At 31.7% G+C, this 13990-nt stretch overlaps 1 protein-coding gene across 10 annotated transcripts in view; it reads right to left on the bottom strand.

The window, feature by feature from the left end:
• The window catches only part of LOC113397709 (protein madd-4), a 165293-nt gene extending 154251 nt beyond the window's left edge, over positions 1-11042 (bottom strand). For all 10 annotated transcript variants that reach the window (XM_064218553.1, XM_064218556.1, XM_064218558.1 and 7 more), the window contains exon 1: positions 10930-11042. In XM_064218553.1, the coding sequence (XP_064074623.1) occupies positions 10930-10977 (48 nt within the window). In that variant the 5' untranslated portion in view covers positions 10978-11042. The remainder of the gene's footprint in view (positions 1-10929) is intronic.
• Between the last annotated feature and the right edge of the window lie 2948 nt (positions 11043-13990).

Here is a 13990-nt window from a genome sequence, read left to right as displayed (position 1 = left end):
ATAGAAAGACAAAATACAATAAAGGCATCATTGTCCAGTGTATAATGTATTTCAAAGTACCCTCATTTGAACTAAGCGAATAATCTTGTACGAGGGGTACAATAGCTCGGCCCCATTGTACCGAAGATACTAAATCAATGTCAGAAGCATGTGACAAACGACAAGTCCGCTCTTGTACGATACAAACAATTAAAACGAGAAACTTATGGAATTATCACAATACAAAAGATAATATTAACAAATGCGCCGAGTAAATTTGTGAGCCCCAATTTCGAAGCGACATGGTAACTGTTTACAAAAAATGACAGCGTTATGCTGTTAAGACTTTTGGATAATTTATTTTATTTTATTCACATTTTACTGTGTTTACTATATGCCTTCTTATGTGGCATTATATGTATATAAACAAGGCAATGTCAAGTCTACAGAATTATTGAAGCAATCAATATCTCGTCCAAATTTTGAATCACAGAAACTTGACCTTTAATTCGTATTGTCGAGTGGCTCTGTTTCGACAGACGGGCGAATAGCCCACCTGTTTGCATAAGTGGTCGAATATCGCTAACGTGCCGACAACCATGTGATCTGATGGTATATCCCTTGCGCCTGTAATTACACTGTTTCACTGCAACACACCACAAACTATATACAAACCACTAAGTAAAACATTAAACATTTAATAGTATTATCAATATTAAAATCTCTTGATTTAAATTCTTAACAACTTCGTAATGATTCATAAACTTCCCAGAAACATTTCTAGGTAGTTTTAAAGAGCTGAAATATACCTTCAAGAAAGTTTTGAAAACTATTTCTGTTGAGGTTTTAAAAGATTTTGTAGCTTTTTATTTTAAAACGAATACATTGTGATCGTCACACTGCTGGTGTCCTTAAGGATAAGTTATGGGGCTAATGCCATATCATTCCAATGATTAACGCACGTGTGATAGACTTTCATCTGATACATGCAGGTATTTTAACGATGTTTTCCTTGGTAGGATATTTGGTTAGAATTGGAGTGAAAATTAAGCACATGAAATGCAGTGATGATTTCTCAATGTTATCGCCTCAATCTTCAATTAAGATCTATTATAACCACTAAGTCATCTCATCTCAAGCCACTATTAATTAAATATTTTAATTGAAATTTATAAAACTTTGTCTTTTTTTAATTCAAGAATGAAGAAGGATCTAAATGGATTCGAAAATTTAATTCAGAGCTCTTTTTAAATTCAAGAAAATGAAATTTCGTTAAATGTTTATAATCCTCTTTGAACTTAATGTAATTTGAGTCTAACATAGTAAATGTAAACTAAGGATGAAACGCTTTTACACAAAAATATCACGTTTTAAATGTAATTGTTCTTTTCGTATAAAACCGTCCAAAGTCGTTTAAAGATAGGTTATAATGCCATGATTTGGCGATTCCCTTGGCAGAGCAATATCCTTTACTCGTAGCGAATAAGGCTTCGCGTAAATATTATATAGACGGCGCGCAATCTACTCCGACCATAACATTAAGTATTATTGGCGTGAGGTCGAATTCGGGTGCGATACGACTTATGTAATACTGGGATGAGAATTGGACCAATCATCTTTAATGGGACCTCTTATTTTAACTAAATGATAAATTCGTTCGAATATTAAAATTCGAGTTTGTTTTTTGATTATATAGTACCTAAAATCTATTATATGTGTATTTATATTATAAAATTTAAATACAATTTCCACACACGCTTTATAAACGTGGAATCTTGTATATTAATAGGGTAAGTCGATTTTTGTCCCAGTGATTGTGGGAAGATCACTGCACATAAAACATCGGTTGTGGTCTCATTTTGAAGAGCTCCAGCCGTAGATGTGCAGAAAATTAAAGAGTATTATTGATTGCAATTAAATAATAATAAATAAATAAATAAATAAATAAATATTGGACAACATCACATACATTACTCTGATCCCAATGTAAGTAGCTAAAGCACTTGTGTTATGGACATCAGAAGTAACGACGGTACCACAAACACCCAGACCCAAGACAACATAGAAAACTAATGAAGTTTGTCTACATCGACTCGGCCGGGAATCGAATCCGGGACCTCGGAGTGGCGTACCCATGAAAACCGGTGTACACACTACTCGACCACGGAGTTCGTGAAATTACTAAATTGTTACGATTTAACAAAATAAATAAATTTAGAGAGCGGATAAAAGTTACTGGTTACTACAGAACCTGCCTTAGTTTTCGAAATTCCTAATAAATCTTTTGAACAAGCGCGAAGTTTCGCGGGAGCCCAGAGATACTAGCTAATATAATTTATTGATTGATTTTATGCAAATGTTGTATACTTAATAGAACTTTGTTTAAACAAAACTCAAATGATAAGGTAATTTTAGACAGAATAGGTTTCATCGATTTTTCGTATTCTAATATTATAAATATGAGAAATTATATTTCTATGTCTATCCTTCTATTACAGAATACCACAGCAAACGCATCGACTTGATATTATTCATGGAGATAGTTAATAGGAAGGAAAGTAATTTATTTTTCAAGCCAGAACTAAAAATAAAAAGAGACAAAAATCTATCATTATCGGCAGATTACCCCTAACCAGTACATAGACTTTTTTATGTTATAGGTACGGGCAAATGGGCCACCTAATGGTAAGTAGGTACCACTGCCTATAGACTGTGTGTGTGTTTCCTGTAAGAAAGATTAACCATTCCTCGTCTTACCTTGGGAGCTACGATGTTATGTCTCTTGTGGCTGCAGTTACAATAGTTCATTCAACCCTTCAAACTGGAACACAGCAATACTAAGTACTGCTGTATGGCTGTAGAATATCTGATAAGTGGATAGTAACTAACTAGACAGGATTGCACAAAGATCTTTCAATTTAGGACACAATAATAGTCGTTCAAACAACGGTATATTTAATAGATGTGTTTGTCTATCAGCCAGTTTATAAAACTGGATTCAAAACGCAGGAAATGTAGAAAGAAAATGGTTTTTCCTTTAATAATTTCTCGGCATCAGTGGTGCTTCTATGCTTCAGAGAGCACGTAATGTTGCGGCTATGTGCGATTTTTAGCCGGTTGCGACTGACTTCCTATCGGATATTTTTAACTTTGCCGATTCATAAATTTAAATAATTTGTAAAAAATACATTAATAAAAAAAGCAATACATGATTTCCATCATAATATAGATGATAGAAAGGCGTGGAGCTTCTACTTGTTGACTTCCAGGCAGGTTATATTAAAAACATATATAATTTGGCAAACATAACTTTGTTTTTATAATCTTGAAAAAGAGTAACTACTGAGTTATTGCCGGTTCCTCTCGGTAGAATCTACATTCCGAAATGGTGGTAGCTTCACTTAACATACTTTGTAAAATGACGATACAAAAGTGCTTATAAAAGCTTACTTGAGTAAAGTAAATTTAGATTATGAATTTATAGAGAATGGGCATATATTGTGCATAACAATATTCGGCTAAAATGAATTAGTACACCATCTAAGTATAATTCAACATTGTCATTTGATAGGTTTACCTTAACGTACATGGGGATTTTGAAATATATATAATACATATATTTACCAATAAATCGCTATTAAACATAAAGGCTGCAATTTGAAGTAAGTATTTTACCAAAAGTATCAAGAATACTCTCATATAATAGAAGTACACTAGCCCGCAAATATTTCGCTGCTGATCTAAGCCTCCTTTTCCTTTTTTCGATGGCTTTTTCCTCTACGCTGCTCCAATTCTGATTGGTGGATATATATTCCATTATCACCCAATACATTTAGGTTTCCTCACGATATTTTCCTTACGAGAAAAATTAAAATCACAAATTTAGTAAATGGAACATCATGCTTTATTTGAACAAGAGCATATTAGCTCTATGTTGAATACAAATAAAGTTAATTGTATACTTCTCCTAATGGATAAATTATGCATGCAAAAGCTACGGAACCAATAATACTTTATATACGGTCGGTTTTTAACTCACACCTTGTTTTCGTGTCGAAATATTCGCTTTACTACCTCTCACTCGCAAATAAACGGCATAAACGTGTAGAAAACTTTTAATTAACACACCGCGTTTTTAGTTTCTGACTTTTCAACCGATGCTCAAACCGACATCTGGTTTGAAACGTTCGTTAAATATTAATTTTCAGTTCCAATACTTTTTTTTTTTTTTTCCTTTTGAAATGGAAATTATAGAAACCCGAAGTCAACTTCGCAATGGACATTGGTAGTTGTTAAACAAACTTGACAATACAAAATTTTATATACAGAGTGTTTTTAGTTCGCTTTGATTTAATTGTGATTTATATAATCTGTATTTTTTATTTTAGTGTGACTGCATGTTTTCATCACCAGCCAGCATGACAATTCAAGTATTAAGATTAAAAAATAAATGTAACATCGATAATATAAACCTTTGTAGTTAAAGAGTAGGGAATATTTGCTAGTATTTTTTTAGTTGTTTAAGACAAACTCTATATATGTTAAGATGACGTTAAGAGGATAAAACCATTATATTGTGTATTAATAAATACTATACACAATAACGGTAAAGCTATTCTGCAATAACAAATCAAAACTCGAAACTCACGACACCATTGTCAAATTAATTAAGGCGAGATGCGTTTTTAACATTTAACGAATGAGATTCAAAGTACGGTAAATATTACAGAATAAGACTGCAGGTTTCTATGAAGAGGTTTAGAAACGGCAACTTTATCCAAATTTATGTCTCAAATATGAGATCTGACCGAGGATAAAACGTCGAAATGAGAAGTAAAATATTCGGCAATTGTCATAAGCGGAACGAGGAACTAACAATAAAAATGAAGTTTTTGAAAAGTTTAAATCGCAGGCATTGTGCCAACTGCGTCCAGTTCACTTTGGAGTCCAAGATATGAAATAAAGTATTTTTACGATAAACTTTTGTTCTGATTCGCTGAGAAATCCGACGATTCCAGAACTATCAGGAGTTAAGTTCTTCGTTTGGAAGATATTAATATAGACTTTTTCATAAGATCTCCTTTGTCGCTATTAATTTGCCATTTTATATTAAAATTTTTCTTTTAAATTTTATACAATTCATTGAAATAGATAATATGATCTGAAGCAGGCTTGAATGGAAGGTGGAAAAGGCCAATAACCTAGATGGAAGCCTTGATTCACCTAACGAGAAGCCTATGTTCTAATGAATTATTAGCTAATATTAAACTGTAATGAGATACTTTAAAGTGTGGCTAATTTTATACAATATTTTCTTACATAGAATGTCGCGCTACAAAAAAAATCTCAAACAAAAGGTACATCTTTATTATCTTCATTACAGCTACCGTAATCCGCTCATCTTTGACAGTCTGTCTAGACTTAATCAAAGATTATTTCAATAGCATAAGGCCCAAAGATAAATGCACCTTAGATTAACATTTTCCATATGCTTATAGCTCTGCTTCATACACAATTTTTTTATTAATATATATATACTAATATTATACAGAGCTTAAATTTGTATGTTTTATGCAGGAAGTAATGTCCAGAACTAATAATCAAATAATTTTTTTTTTCACTGGCGAATAGCAATATTATTCGTGAGTGACATTGGGTATACAATATATTTATATCATACAATTGCCTTTATTAATTATTATTAATTACACTCGTGGGAAGCTGGGCCGCTGGTTTATAATATAACGTTACTGTACTTCACTATTCGTATCAATTTTTAATTTTGCTTCCAATGTGTTTCGACAACATGATCGAAATTCAAAACGTCATTATTACGAATCCCTAATGAATACCATACATTATATTGAATCTCGAGCAATGTAGTTATGTTACTTCAAGGACAAAGGGTTTATTTTTATTTTAACCCCTTCTTTTTATTTCGCTGGAAAACGCATTAGTTTGCCCCACATCAAGTGGCGGGGGGGTACGTGGGACTCACCGGTGCCCAGGACGTGGTGAGCTGGCTCGTGGCTAAGTTCAAAGGATATGACATCCTAGTTCCCGAGGTTGGTGGCGCATTGGCGATTTAGTTATTGACATAGTACTGTTTGACAGTTAGCCTGCAGATATATATGATCTTATGTTTTAGCATATAGTTCTTTTCAATGGCTATGTAGATTTATTATCGTTGAGATATTGGTACCTCAGTTCTAGTATAGTCTTCTAATTTAAATCTTTTGCTACAACACAATTTCTGTTTCTGATTAAATGTTTTTTTTTTTTATATATCATGACTATGTTTGAAATATACAGAATGTCTCAGTTATGAGAGTTAAGGTTTGATTTATATAAAAAAATAAAAATATGGACAATTATTTTATCATTTTAGGGATGATAAAAAGCGTGGCGCTAATAATTCTTGACTTTTAGGCAGGATATAATATACATAATTGTATTTGACTACCAAAATATATTTCAAATGTTGGAAAAGAGTTTCTTGACGGTTCTTCTCGGTGGAATCAAAATTCCGAACCGGTTTTACTTACTGATTCAAAGGGCTTATAAAAGCCTACTTGAATAAAGTATAATTTGATTTCATAATCACTTCAAAGGCTTTTTTACATAATTTTCCTAACATGCTTTTATTAGTTTTTATTATGACTAGATTCAAAATTTACATTTCCTTATTCAAAGTGTCACTTCCTAACATAACAGTGACTGCCTCGTTGGTCAATTGGCTAGCATTTATAATTCCGAGGTCTCGAGTTAAAGCCCCAGGAAGGCAAATACAAAAGTATTGCCTTGTGGTGTTATGAACACTCAGTACAAGAGGCTTGAAGCTGCTGGCAGTATATTATTGACGATATTATACAAAATTTCCTTGCGATATTCCTTGACTGCTAAAGGAATTTAAATACTGCGTATTTCTTAATATAATAATTATAATTATGACGTTTATGTAGAGTTTATTCGAAAAGCTTATTATAAACAAAAAGCCCTGTCAATAACAAGCATTTTCAAAAGACGTCAATAAACGCCAAATCATGAAACCATTTTAGACTCACTGTATAAAGTTTGTACAATAAATCAATACGGGATAGTGTTGTCTTTCTGCGTTATCGTGATATCGATGGAAATAATTTGATCGTTTTTTTTCGTCATATTGTTTTGTTATTTTGGAAGTATGAGATATTAAAATATTTTTTGACTAATAGGTTGGGAAAATTGTAATATATAAATAATTGGGCATATTACGAAATAATTATGTTATTGGATGCGCCCATGAAATTATCATATAATTTTTAATTGTATATAATTTATTTCAAATAAAGATCAGCTATTCCGAAATTAATAGAGATAAATACGATTGAAAATCTAAAAAATATAATTATACCTTAAAGTGAAGTGTTAACCTATTAAACTTTTTAATTATAGAAAATTACGACATTCTTTTGACATCGAAAAAATAATTAAAATGAATAAAATACAGGCAGAGATTAATTTAATAATAATTAAAAATGTCAAAAGTGAAACTGTTAAAGAATAAATTAAAACATGTTTTTTTAATATAACAATTTTTTCGTGTCAACAATCTGTAAACGTTTTTGACGTACCGTTTAACGTTTATCGATAGCTCAACGATTCGAAGACACAGCACAAGTATTTACTCAATAAGAATATTTTACTTCACTGCAATCAGCCAAAGACCGTTGAATCTGTTTGAGCAATTTTTCATTTTTCCATGAAAAATCTTTGATCTTTTTCGTCGAATCAAAGAGAAGTATTTCAATCGTTTCGTATGTTTGAAGGGAGGGAATATGTGAAAATCTTCGATAATGGTGTGTTTGGTTAACATCAGAGCGCTGTGCTTTTAGTTTAAGTCACGCGTGAAATTCATATTACGTATTTTATAGCGCTATACGTTTGCCCATTTATAATTTTATCACACCTATTTACGTTAACGTCAGGAAAAACGCCGAGATAGCTCAAGAGTTGGAACGTATGATTCTTATTCGAACATAGTGATTTCAAACCCGGGAACGCATCATTGAATTTTCATATGCTTAAATTGTATTCGGCTTCAAAGTTTCGTAAGGAAACCTGCAATGATGTAAACATAATTATGTACATGTAGGCGTATTAAAGAATACGCTACAAAATAATCTTATTTTAAAAGGATAGGAGGCTTCATCCTAGGAGTGGAACATTGAAGGTATCCCTTCAATGTTCCACTGCTGGCACTAAAGAAATTAAATAAAAAACGAATCATTATGTTGTGTGTTTTATTTTTATTTAGACGTGAATTGTAACTGATTATTGCGGGTTCAAACTCAGGCGGCTACACTGAATTTTCATGAGTTTAATTGCGTATTTATAATTGATATCGTCTTTCGGGGTTAAGAAAAACATTGTGGGAAAACCTGCATGTATCTAATTATAATTAAACTCGAATTCTGCCACATCATATGAATCCACCAACCCGTAGTGGAGCAGCGTGATGAAACAGTTAACTCAAAAGAAGAGCCCAGCATTGGAACACACGCTGTTACTTGTAATCACATCTATTCCAGTGTAATTACGTAGCAAATACATGACATTAAAATTATACGGTTTATCTTTGTGTATTTAACGCAAAGTTTCGTTGGCAAATTTCTATCTCAATTTATCACAATATGCCGGTTCAATGGAAAAGAGGACAGGAGCTCGACAGGAATCAAAACATTACAGTAAATTACTTGAGAAAATGTAAAGAAAATGTTTTGTTTCCACTATTGTTTGATGAAAATGTAGTCGACAGCGAAATAAAATTAATATTTACCGATGTCTGTTTTTAACCAACTTCAAGAAAAAAGTAACGTATGGATTTATTATTTTAAATTTGTTACTACAGCAGAGCGAGTAAGAGTAACTTTGTATCTCAATCGTAAAATGTTGACCACCGTCTTACAGCGATACGGTGGCTCATTAATATTTCTTACAGAGCCATTGTAGTGTGGGCGGTGGTGACCACTTACCATCAGGTGGTTCATTTGCTCGTTCGCAAACCGACATCATAAAAAAAAAAGAAATATGAATACTTCATGATACATTTTAATTAATTCCGCAGCATACTAAAAGCCGTGGTATTCGGCATGTGAATGAAAAGCGGAGTTAAGTTCGATATGTGTCCCACGAGCGAGAAATATTTGAGCAATTTATATTCATTTCGTGGAATATCGGAAAACGGAAGGTATGCTCACAGATATTTTCTCGAAATTCAGCCTTATATACGATGTATCAACCCTCGGACTATAATTATACAAGCTAAATCGCTTTCTATGAGTTCAAATCTATAACTTTAATATAAAATTTAAAATTGTTAGATACTATGTGCTAGACATTTTCAATTAAACTTTATTCTAAATTAATTTCCGCCCCCCGTGGGAGTTAACGAGTATACGAAATGTTATCATGATCGGTTGAGTATTTAACACGTGAAAGCATACCAAACAAATAAACTGATTTTCTCATTTGTAATATTGCCAACTGTTAACCGTAATACCCAGGGGTTGTCATCCTTTCTTATAATGAAGTTCCCTAGTTATTGATATGTCATTAAAAATGTATTAAATAAAAATGCATGATATTAAATTACGAATTATTATTTATTTTGTAAAAAACGCACCTGAGTATTAAATGAACGCGAATTATTTACAGAATTCAAAAAATTTACAGACGATTTCGCATGGTTAGGTCAGGTTCATATCGATGAGTCCAGTATACTCCACATAATTTACGCACTACCATCCATAATTTTATTATATTATGTATATATATGTAGATATTTAGGAGTATGAAACGTGAAATAGAAGTAATTTTCAGTCTTGTAATACTTACTTAAACAAGACCCTAAAGTGTTCACTTTAATCTATGAACAAATCAAAACAATAGATACTAAAATCCTATAGGATTTGTTGTCAGAATCGCTTTTCGACATTTAGAGTAATACCCGAATCTAACAATTGTTAACTAAACCTCAGTATTTGTCACCTCGATTGCGAACAGATAATTTGAATATTATGTTTAATTGCGTTCTTTTCCATTGTTCCTTTTTTAAATTAATTCTACGAAGGCTGACATGCATAAGGCTCAGCTGATTTTGAGTGTTCGCATTTTCCCATATAAATTGTCACTTTAAAGAGTATAAGCCAGTTCATACATATCTGATGCATCCCCAACCAAGGGAGTAAAATGTTATGTAAGGGACCTCCGTTAATTACACTTGCGTACACTGCATTCACAATGGAACTGAACAATATAGAGTATAATCCACTCAGCTAAGCATTATATATCAGTCCGGTAATGAAAACAGTAATGCATAAAAATGTTTCAACATTGCTAATGCATAAAATATTACAAATAAAATCAAATCAAATGTATTTTATTCGAGCAAACTTAACAATGAAGCGTTTTTGAATCGTCAATATTTAAACAGTACCACCGTTTCGATAAGCCTCCAGCGAGAAGAAACGAAAAGAAACTCGCATAATTGCTCTTTACAAATTAACAGATTTACAATGCTGTTATTATCAATTAGTGTTCAATCAGTCCTGTGATGGAATCCAGGCGATTTTATTTATAAAAAATTTAAATCTGTCGAATGGTAAATTGATTATATTTTCCGGTAATATTCATCATTAAATCAAATACTTTACTTAATCGTTGGACTTAGTAGGTTCGTCAAATATTCTACTACCTAACAGCAGCAGTAAATACTCTACTGTGAGTTAGCGTAACCAAAGGAACGAGGGTCATAACATCTTAGTTCACAGGGTGGTGCATTGATGATGCAAGGGATGGTTAGTATGTTAATTTAAATTTACCGATGAAATTCATATCGTTCCATATTTAAAATAGTCCGATCTTTTTATTGTGTATAAACGAAATTTAACTAATGTGATTAATACTTACAGCAGTCACCAGAAGCACTAGAAGCAGAAATAAGATCCTTGCCGCCATGTTGTCAAAGATTTATTGACGGTTTCATATTCTCATTTCACGACATCGCAACCTGAAAAAAAAAAACACAATAATCATTTGTTTTATTTTGAAATAAGCGAATCGTTTGGAAGAAGTATATTAATGACTACTGTCATGAGTATTTACTGTTGAAAATCATTATTGTAAATTTGCATGTTTCGAACATCCTTTTTATGTTACACGTTCTTGGACTGCGACACCTGATGTGAAATGGCGAGTGGTCAACTCTGCTCATAGACATTAGTGCTGAAAGAAATATTAACGATTCAACTCCGGTGCGCCACTGAACTTATGAACTACGATTTAATGTGCCTTGTGTCAAAAGTTACATTGGCTCACTCAAATTTCAAATTTAGAACAACAATAATACGTATTGTTGTTTATCGGTTTTATAATAAGTGGGTGGTACCAGACGTGCTTGCACAAAGACATACCACCCTTACTAAATCTCGATATTAATTATAGGTACTAAACAAAAGACTTCATAATCACTTGACAAACAGAGGCGAAAATGTACTGTTCTGGTTCTGTTCATTTATGTATAGATTTTGATTAAATAATTTTATTTCATAAATTACCTTTATTAATGTTATATATTTCATTAAATAAATATAATACTACGTTTGCTTTAATACCACTGAAATAAGTAATACAATAAAAAATATCATTGTTGTTATTTTATTGCTCAATCATCATTATGTTAAATAATTGTATCAATTGTTATAATGATAAATTGCTTCTTGTCACAAGAACACTTATAACCTATTTAATATTCGTACATTTAAATCAAACGAAAAAAAATGTTAAATTAATAAACTTATACTTCCGATTAAGTTTCTAATTTTTGTTTGATTTTATTTTATCACTTTTTATCGTAACTGTATTTAAATGTTTTGCTTAATAGTAAATACTGTCGTCGTTTATAATTGAAGGAGCACAAAATTTTCAAACATTACATTGATTAGTATTAAGAATACGGGTAGTACGTGTGTGTTTTGTTGGAGAAACGTAAATTAAATATATAAAGTCTCGTTGGAAGGCTACCAATTGTTTTTAAGGTACTCGTCAAAGTTGATCGGAGTTTCTGGAAACACCGCAAGTGAAGCAGTGCTGATCCTTGTAATATTGCTTCCAGTTTATAATATTATTGACGTAAAGCATTGATTGGCACTCCGTAAGGGTAAGACGGATTTAAATGCCTCGCTGAACTCTCGAGTCACGTTTATTCCAATTATTTCGTTGGTATATATTATTACAATAATTACATCTATTTTGAGCAATCTACTTTGTTTGTATTTGTATGTTGAAAAAAAAAAAAAACAAAAAATAAAAAAAAGTCCCGCCGAGTTTCTTTCGCAGGTTCTTCTCAGGTCCGAGGTGGGTGTTAAATTCCGATCCGGTGGTAGATTTTTGACTATCAATAAGCAAGTGTAAACACTTCTATATTGTATAAAGATTTTTCACTTTGACTTTGACTATTAGTTTATTGTTTTTCTATAATTATAAATTCTTTCAAAGTCCAGTTGGCATAAAAATAGTATTGTAAACACGAAAGTGAGTCAATCTGTCTGTTGCTAATTCAGGTCCAAGTCGCAAAACCGAAACGCTTAAATGCAAACGAAACCGTGGGCGACGACTAGCTATAATCTCAAAGTTTGTTAAGTTAGTTTAGGTTCGATTTTTATAAGACGAATATAATAAAAATTTTGGATACCTGTTGTTTGGTTACTAAAATTTAATTTTCTATGATATAAATTTTAAGGCTGTCTAATATTACATTACTTGCTGATCAATTAAGATATCTTTGCCGCTTATTAGAAGGAGCTCCATTTACTTTTATTGCTTACAATATACATCTAAATTATAGCGGTTATATTGAATATTACATTTCTGATTTAATATAAAAAAATAAAATAAAACTTATAATAGTTCCTTTATCTATATTCGATTACCCAAGGAAAACATTTGTGAAAAACATATATAAGAAGTAAGGAATCAAAAGCATCGTATATTTTTCTAAAATTACTTTACTATAACGCAAACGTTGCAATCTTCGTTTACGCTTCGTACAAAACGTTTTTTATTAAGAGCTACTACACAAATGTTCCATGTATTTCTCGTTTCTAATATAATGAACGCGCGCAGTAGTGCACGTCAGCCAAGTACACAAACAATTGACAAGTTCACAGTATATTACGGACTCGTATTTCTATCTCATTGTACGTTTGAATATATTATTGTATTCAAGTTAAATTAATATAGTCAGATTAGTTCAGTTAGAGAATTAGAGATTTATTAAATATGATATTTTCATACTTGACCTTGAATTAATTCTTGGAATATGATTCCAAAATTGAGAACAACCTTCTGCTCTTAGCTATTACTCTTTGCATAATTTTCTCTAATATATATATACTAGTTTTCGCCCGACTTTGCACACACACACATCACACAATATGTTTAAATATTATAGCATATGAGTTATTCTGATATTAAAAGCTATATTATTGTAAAGTTCCATTTAAATTCAGTACTTTTTGAAAGAGTAACAAGCATCTATACATACAAATTATCGTCTTTATAATATTAGTAAGGAGTAACTATTTACATTGAAATTAAGATCGTACAAAATTGGTATCGTACAAATCATGACCGCTTGCAACGAAGGCTATTATTGATGCTATTTCAACTAACCTAACCAAAATTCTTTGATGGAACTCATACATACACTGAAATGATTACGGTTGAACTGGTGATACTGAAGTGGCTGGTGGTGAACATTAATATTGTTAAGAAAACTGTAAGTGATTGACGATATCCTCTCGTGATATGCTTAGGAATGCAATCTAGCTCAAAATTATGTAGTGATTATAATGTATGTTTGTGTATCTACGAATAATAAATATACTTCAACCCATACAGAAGATGAGATGAATTAAACAAGTAATCTCCTTACAGACATATATATATATATTTTGTTAGTTGTGAGTTT

Source organism: Vanessa tameamea, chromosome 23 (genome assembly GCF_037043105.1).
Source record: "Vanessa tameamea isolate UH-Manoa-2023 chromosome 23, ilVanTame1 primary haplotype, whole genome shotgun sequence".
NCBI lineage: Eukaryota > Metazoa > Arthropoda > Insecta > Lepidoptera > Nymphalidae > Vanessa > Vanessa tameamea.
The sequence above is the reverse complement of the archived record's forward strand: the minus strand, read 5'-3'. Positions and strand labels throughout refer to the sequence as shown.